At 41.5% G+C, this 7,680-nt stretch overlaps 1 protein-coding gene across 2 annotated transcripts in view; it reads left to right on the top strand.

Moving 5' to 3' along the window:
* Window positions 1-839: 839 nt before the first annotated feature.
* PKN2 (protein kinase N2) overlaps window positions 840-7,680 on the top strand; it is a 133,233-nt gene continuing 126,392 nt past the window's right edge. Inside the window, exon 1 of one of the 2 annotated variants that reach the window (XM_025288336.3) lies at window positions 840-1,128. In XM_025288336.3, the coding sequence (XP_025144121.2) occupies window positions 1,081-1,128 (48 nt within the window). In that variant the 5' untranslated portion in view covers window positions 840-1,080. The remainder of the gene's footprint in view (window positions 1,129-7,680) is intronic. The other variant, XM_025288335.3, reaches the window with a different exon arrangement.

The following is a 7,680-nucleotide window of genomic DNA, read 5'->3' as shown; positions in this document are numbered from 1 at the left end:
TGGAAAATTCCACGGACACAGGAGCCTGGCGGGCGACGGGTCCATGGGATTGCAAAGAGTCCGACACGAGTGAGCACACACACACACACACATACATACATATACCATAGTGCAGCGCTTGGGAAATGATATTTTTAAAACACCGTGCATTAAAAGTTGCCAAAGGTCGAGAGCCGCTAACACGTCTTGAAATGTACAGACCACACCCAAGTTTCACCAGCTGAGCACCTTACTGGTCGCGGAGCGGCGCAAAGCAGGAGAGAGAGCAAAACGCAAGATTAATCGCTTGGGCTGCGGACTAATCTGTAAGATTTGAGTCTCGAAACGTTTGGCGTTGTGGAGGTTAGAAAGGGGTCCCTTTGCGTTAGGCCTAAACTTGGGCTAGAAAAGAGAAAGGGGCCTGGCGAAAAGAAAAGGAGTATGCTCCCGACTTCCAGCGTTCTCGGCAGGGCCGTTAAACGCAGCAGGAAAGCGGGCGTGTGTTTTCTTCTTCCATTTCCCGCCTCCCAGGAGACGCGAGCCCAAGCCGTTCCCCCCCTTTTCACCCCAACGGGGTCCAATGGCAGTCCCCGCCGCGGAGTCGCGTCGGAAGCCATCCCGCCCTTGGGGTCCCTACGCCCCACCTTCCCAGCCCGGCGGGAGGCGGTGGCCGTGGCCGTCACGTGACCTGCCTGCCGCCAAGTGAGGCCGCTTTTGCGACGAGGTGACAGCCAAATGGTGCGACAGGAGGAGCTGCCGCCGCGGCCGCACCGCCCTGCACCGAGAGGCTTAAGGCGGCTCCTGGCGTCGCCCAGAGGCAGCGACTGAGCAAAGGAGTCCGGCGCAGACGGGCGGGCGAGCGGCGGCGGCGGCGGCGGCGGCGGCGGCGGCGGGCGGCGAGGGGGAGCCCGCTACGAGTACCCTCGCTCCCCGCCGCTCTCCATGAACCTAAGCCGCGCCTCCAGCAGGGGCTGCGCCTCCATGAATCCCTAGGTTTTTTCTTTCTCTCCCCACTCCTCACCCCCCACCCCGGATCCCGTCCCGCCTTCTCCCTTCGCCGGCAGCGGCTGCGTCCAGGTGCGGAGTTCAGAGCGGATCGCAATGGCGTCCAATCCCGAACGGGGGGAAATTCTGCTCACCGAACTGCAGGTAAGGGCCGCGGCCCGGGCGCGAGGAGGTGGCGGAGGAGAGAGGGAGGGAAGGAGAGGGTCTGGCTCCGGGTAGGGGGCCGTGGGGAGCCGTGTGGCCGCCGCGCCCCTAACCCGCTAAGTGCGGAAACTCGGGGATGTCACTCGGGAGCCGCTTCCTTCTGAAGCCAGAGCCTTTGGCCCCGCCGGAGCCCTGGCCTGCCACCGCTTTAATTTGACTCTACCCACCAGAGGGACCCCATCTTGCGGCCGAATTCCGCTCTCACCCGGTGCGGGGGCGGCCAGTCCGCTGCCCCCTTCTTAGTGTCAGAGCCGCCCGCGGACACCCCTGGCGCCCCCTCCCTCCTCTTGGCCGGGCCCCGCCCCGCCTTTCCCTCGAACACCGCTCCTTAAACTCCTTTGAATGACTCCTAAGCTGTTTTCTCGTCCCTCCCCTTCCCCTCCGACTCCGCACAAAGAGCGCCCCCGTAACTTCCAGCCCCCAGACAAGTTTTTTTTTTCTTTTTTTTAAGAAAAAAAAAAAAAAAAAAAGGGAGTGGGGGGAAGTATCTCACCAAATGCTTGCTTCACTTCACCAGCCCTCTTCAGGTGACTAGATTTTTTTTTCTTTTTTATCTTGCGGGCCACTCTTTTTTTTTTTTTTTTTTTAAACGACTAGATACAGGTCCCCTTCTCAACTACTCCCCTGCTCAGATCCGGAAGCCCAGATGCTGATGCTTTTCAGGCTTTCATTTTCCCTCGTTTGAATACCAGAAAAAGAGCTACAGAAGTTGTTTACAAAGGGCAAAGCAGTCGACTCAGGGAAAATGTTGGGCACCACATGCTTGCAGAAGACGAGAACAGAATAGATCGCTTAATTAGTTAAGTCCACGTTAAGTAGCAATATTATTCTTTCCATTTTCCAGCTAAATATTTGATGATGTAGGCATGATTTTTGTTTTTAGACCTCTATGATGTGCGCTACCTTGTAGAGTTTATTTTTTTACTTTGGAGTGTACCAGAGATGTTTACATCTGGATTAAAGTTTCATGCTTGTTCTCTGACTTAAACTTATTTTGGTCTGTTTAAATATAGTCGTTTTCTAGCTACTTAAAGATTGAGATGGAAATTAAGAGAAGAAAAAAATAGCCCACTTACATTGATTTGTGTGTGTGTGTGTGTGTGTGCTGGGCAGTTAACTTTTTTGAGAAAGCTTAATCTAGGCATCCTGAAGGATTGATTCTTGATTTCAAAATTCAGTTGCTTCTACATTTTTTGCTGTTTAAATATATTTTTCGGTAAAATCCTGTATTAGTTGGTTTATTGTGCATTTAGATGTAAGCTTGACGGTACTGTTGTAATACTTGATATTTCCTCCATAAAAAATAGAAATTTCAGTAAGGTGTATCAATGCACCTTTGTGAGTTTGGAATCCTTTAGAAACGCACAGCTGAATTTCATATTACTGAACATGTTGCTGTATAGTGTTCTAATTACTCTTAGCTTTTTCTAAGGAGGTCTTACAACATACCAGTTTGCTAAATGAATGGAATTTGTTTTATTACTTTACATGAGCTTTTGAAGTGAAATTTGAGGCACATTGGAAACGCTTTCCATTATCTAGCCTTGAAATATGAAAAGCCTACTAATGACTGAAAAAAACCTTGGAAATGACAAGAGAATTTTCTTTGAGTAGAGTGGCTTCAGAATCATAAAGTATTTGGTATCCTTATTTGTATTTATAGAGAGTTGACATAAAAGATTTTTACTTTAGCACTGAATGTGAAAATATATTTTCATCTATATTAAAATATAAGATTTAGGAACTTTTGATAAGACCGTTTTTTACAGTAACAAGGAAGCATGTTAAATAAATAGGAATATTTAAACATGAGTATTTTAAAAATGGGACCAAACTAGGGGAACATCCAATCTAAAGCTAAACTTTTAAATAAACTAAAATATAACTCCCTCCAGAAAAAGCATAGTTTCTATTAAAAGTGTTACTGATAGGCTCTCATGTATATCCAGGGCATTTTTCTTGGTATACTTGACTCTTAGTTCTAATAAAGGTTATTGCATTTGAACTTTATCATGTTTATTAAAATAATTGAGAATAGTATTTATATCAGCACTCAAGATAAACCATGATAAAATTTGCTTCACAAGTATTATGCATCTGTTCAGACATTCTATTATTTCATTGGGTTATGAAACTAGAATATAGTAACCAAGTATTTATCAAACTTGTTTGGAGAACCAATTTTTAAAAACTGTCTTAAGTTGTTTGAATTTATTTAAATTGAAAAGTTGTTTAATGTGAGGTTCTTAATGCTTTTCTGCTGTACAGATTTTAAGTATTTAAATAGTAATTTGTATAGCAAAATTTTAAATTGTTTAGTTGAAAACTGTTACTTTCCCTTATCTCACTGACAGTTACATGTTACAGCCTCTTTTAATGAAATTGATATTTATTTAGAAATATTGTATATCCAACTTTTAAAAATTTATTTTTCAAATTATATTACGGAATTTGAAATACTTTACTACTTGAGATGAAACCAGTAACTTTTGGTTATGAAAAGACAAAGAAAACCTGAAACCAGTCTTGTTAATTACTGTAATATTTTTGTATAATGTAATATTCTTCACTCTTGTTAGTCATTTAGGAGGCTTATTCAGCAAGGAATCATTAGTAAAGTATACACAAACTTTGGCTGGAGGCTTTAATGTGTAAGGAAGAATATTTGCTGTGGTAAAAACAAAAATAGGCTGTTAAAAAATATAAACTTGGTTGGTAATTTCTAATTATCTCTTATAATTAACTTATGTCCTGTTCTCTTGTTTTTTATTTGAAGTGTAGTGGGAAAATTAGTGAGATACTTTTGTAAAGCCAAAGAAATTAAAGTTTAATACCACAAAAACTGAATGAAAACTATATAAAGAATCTCAAAATGAAAATTTTGGCTACGACAGTAATTTTGTAGAGTGCAGACTCAAATATTGAGTAGCATACTAATAAAATTACCTGGTTGATTATTGGAAATTCATCTTCATCAGAATGGTTAATAAAGTGTTGGGAATCAAGTTCCCTTCTCAGCAGAATTTGTTTAGGTAGAGGTGACTTGCTTAAGTGGAAGGTTGAGTTAATTAGTCTTAAATTACAGGGATTCATTTCAAGAAACATTTATTGAGTAGCTACCAAAGGTATATCAGAGGGCATAAAGATGACAGGATATGGCTTTCACTTTCTACAGGAAAGTACAAAAACATTTCTTGATTATCTGCACTATGTCAAGCAATGTACTTGGTACCCTGTGTACTTTATATAATCTTGAAAACCATCCAGTACAGTTAATGTTGTTATTTCCATTTTACAGATCAGGAAACTTAAGTTCAGAAATAGTAAGTCATTCATGTTCACACTATAAGTCTTGAGCTTGAGTTTGGATTTATATCTTTCCCACTATACCATTTGTAATATGTGGACCCATAAATAAATATTTTGTATTCTGATGTTGTAAATATGTGAACTTTCTAAAAATTGACCCAGAATATAGTTAAACAAAGCTAACTTTAATTTAAACTTCTCTTTATTAGGTTCCTCTATAACAAGGAAAAGTGATTTCCACATTTAGTTAGGTCATTTGACAGTACTTTATTACTGCAAATAAGGTATAGCATTCTATAAAGAATAACAGTACAAATAACCTTTTTTTCAGGTTTTCTTCATTTAAAATTACTGTTTCTGATGAAAGTTGTCAAACGTTTGCTCAAAACTTTCCAAAAGATTTTATATTTTTCTGTAGACTATCCATAAGATAAACTTTGCTTTAAAAATTTAAGCTATGTAACCAGGCTGTGCATATGACACTGAGTAAGTACTCAGTACATTAATTCAAAGGTTCAGTTTGTCACCTAGGATGTCTTGACTGTTAGAAGTTGCTTATGATTACTTAGTTCTCTTTAATTTACATAGCTAATCCCTTGTCCCCAGAATATTCCCTTTAAAAGTTCAAAAGGATTTCTGCACTAGTTATGTTAAATCTACATATGAAGTGAAGTGAAGTGAAGTCGCTCAGTCTTTCTGACTCTTTGCGACCCCATGGACGGTAGCCTACTAGGCTCCTCAGTCCATGGGATTTTCCAGGCAAGAATACTGGAGTGGGGTGCCATTTACTTCTCCAGGGGATCTTCCCACCCAGGGATCGAACCCGGGTCTCCCGCATTGTAGGCAGACGCTTTACTGTCTGAGATACCAGGGAATTTTACCCATTTGATGGGAAATTAGGAGGTGACATCTATTTTGCAGTGATACTGAAAAGTAGACAGTGTCTGTGTTGTGAGGATTAAGACTTCAGTGTGAGTTGGAGGAATGTAGTATGAGAATGTAGGCACATGGGTAAGACAAGTTTCACAGCTTTTTTCAAGTTATCAATGGCTGGATGGCATCACTGACTTGATGGACGTGAGTCTGAGTGAACTCCGGGAGTTGGTTGATGGACAGGGAGGCCTGGCATGCTGCGATTCATGGGGTCGCAAAGAGTCGGACAAGATTGAGCGACTGAACTGAACTGAACTGGATGTAATACAGGTTTATTCTAGAAAATCAGGAAAATGCAGAAAAGCGCAAAGAAAATAAAATGTGTTCATAGTCTCATAGTTCTATCAGTCAGTTAACTGACAAACTTTTCGAACGTATGAGTCCGAGGGCATTTGAGTTCATTTCCTCTTTTTCTTCCTTTTTATTAAAAAAAAAGAGGGAGAGATACTTGACATATAATGTGTAATTTTAAGGTATACAACATACTGATTTGTTATTTTTTCTTCCTTCTATATCCTATATTGCTGCTGCTACTGCTGCTGCTAAGTTGCTTCAGTCGTGTCTGACTCTGTGCGACCCCAGAGACGGCAGCCCACCAGGCTCCCCTGTCCCTGGTATTCTCCAGGCAAGAACGCTGGAGTGGGTTGCCATTTCCTTCTCCAATTCATGAAAGTGAAAAGTGAAAGTGAAGTTGCTCAGTTGTGTCTGACTCTTAGGGACCCCATGGACTGCAGCCTACCAGGCTCCTCTGTCCATGGGATTTTCCAGGCAAGAGTACTGGAGTGGGGTGCCATTGCCTTCTCCGATATCCTATATTACTTACTAGAAATTTACAGAGAAATGAGGTTCATAGAGTTTTAAGACAGAAATAACTATAAGTTAAAAGTTGCCACTAGTTCTTGATAAATGGATCTAATTAGTTTTATTGACTGTTTTTGTCTCAAAATATTTTGATTTTGAATAAGTCTTTGTGCTGAAACTAGTGTTATAAAATGATAGCTCTAAAATGGTCACGTTTTCTTATTGTCTCTAATTAGTACAATAGAGATTAGTTCTAGTCTCCTTACAGCTCCTACTATTCACAAATGATCAATATATTTTTTTAATTATTTTAAGTTTTTATGTATTTGTTTTTGGCTGCGCTGGGTCTTCATTGCTTTTCAAGAGCTTTCTCTAGTTGCCGCGAGTGGAGGCTGTGGTGTGTGGAGCATAGACTCCAGGTGCACAGGCTTCAGTAGTTGTAGCACGTGGGCTCAGTAGTTGTGGTGCATGGGCTTAGTCGCTCCACACCATGTGGGATCTTCACAGACTAGGGATCCAACCCACATCCCCTTCATTGGCAGATGAATTCTTATCCACAGAGTCACCAGGGAAGTCCTGTTATCAGTGTTAAGTAGGAAAGGTATGGACAGGGAGGCCTGCTGCTGCTACTGCTGCTTAAGTCGCTTCAGTCGTGTCCGACTCTGTGCGACCCCATAGACGGCAGCCCACCAGGCTCCCCCGTCCCTGGGATTCTCCAGGCAAGAACACTGGAGTGGGTTGCCATTTCCCTCTCCAATGCATGAAAGTGAAAAGTGAAAGTGAAGTCGCTCAGTCGTGTCCGACTCTTCGCAACCCCATGGACTGCAGCCCACCAGGCTCCTCCATCCATGGGATTTTCCAGGCAAGAGTACTGGAGTGGGGTGCCATTGCCTGGCGTGCTGCAATTCATGGGGTCGCAAAGAGTCAGACAAGACTGAGTGACTGAACTTAACTGAACTGAAGGGCACTTTCCAGGTGTTTTCTGTTGGCCCCAGGGCTTTGCATCTGATTCCTTGGGCTCTCCTCTCTGATTTTTAAATTTGGCAACAGTAAATTTTCATGCCTCTTATCATGTAGTTCCTCTGTGTCTATTTTTAAACAAATGGGAAGAGTGGAGTGGTAGTTTGTAGAGATGAATATCACTTAAAATAATGTTACTTCCAGACGCATATATGATATATGAATAGAGTAGTTAATTTTGCATCATTTTCTAGTATTGTGTTCTATGTTAAACAATTGTCAAGTGTCTACTGTTTTTCAGAAACCCATTTTACTCTAGAGTATGACAAAATCATGTGACATTTAATATGGTTATATACAGCAGAGTTCAAACTTGGCAACAAAGAAAGTTAAAGCTAGTTAAAAGCTTTAAAAAGATATGTAAAATCTTGACTGGAAAAAAATATACTAATGGAAAAGTAAGCTTCTAATGTCTTAGAAAAGCAGAAA

This window comes from Bubalus bubalis, chromosome 6, assembly GCF_019923935.1.
Source record: "Bubalus bubalis isolate 160015118507 breed Murrah chromosome 6, NDDB_SH_1, whole genome shotgun sequence".
Lineage (NCBI taxonomy): Eukaryota > Metazoa > Chordata > Mammalia > Artiodactyla > Bovidae > Bubalus > Bubalus bubalis.
Note: the sequence above shows the minus strand (reverse complement) of the source record. Positions and strands in the feature narration are given on the sequence as shown.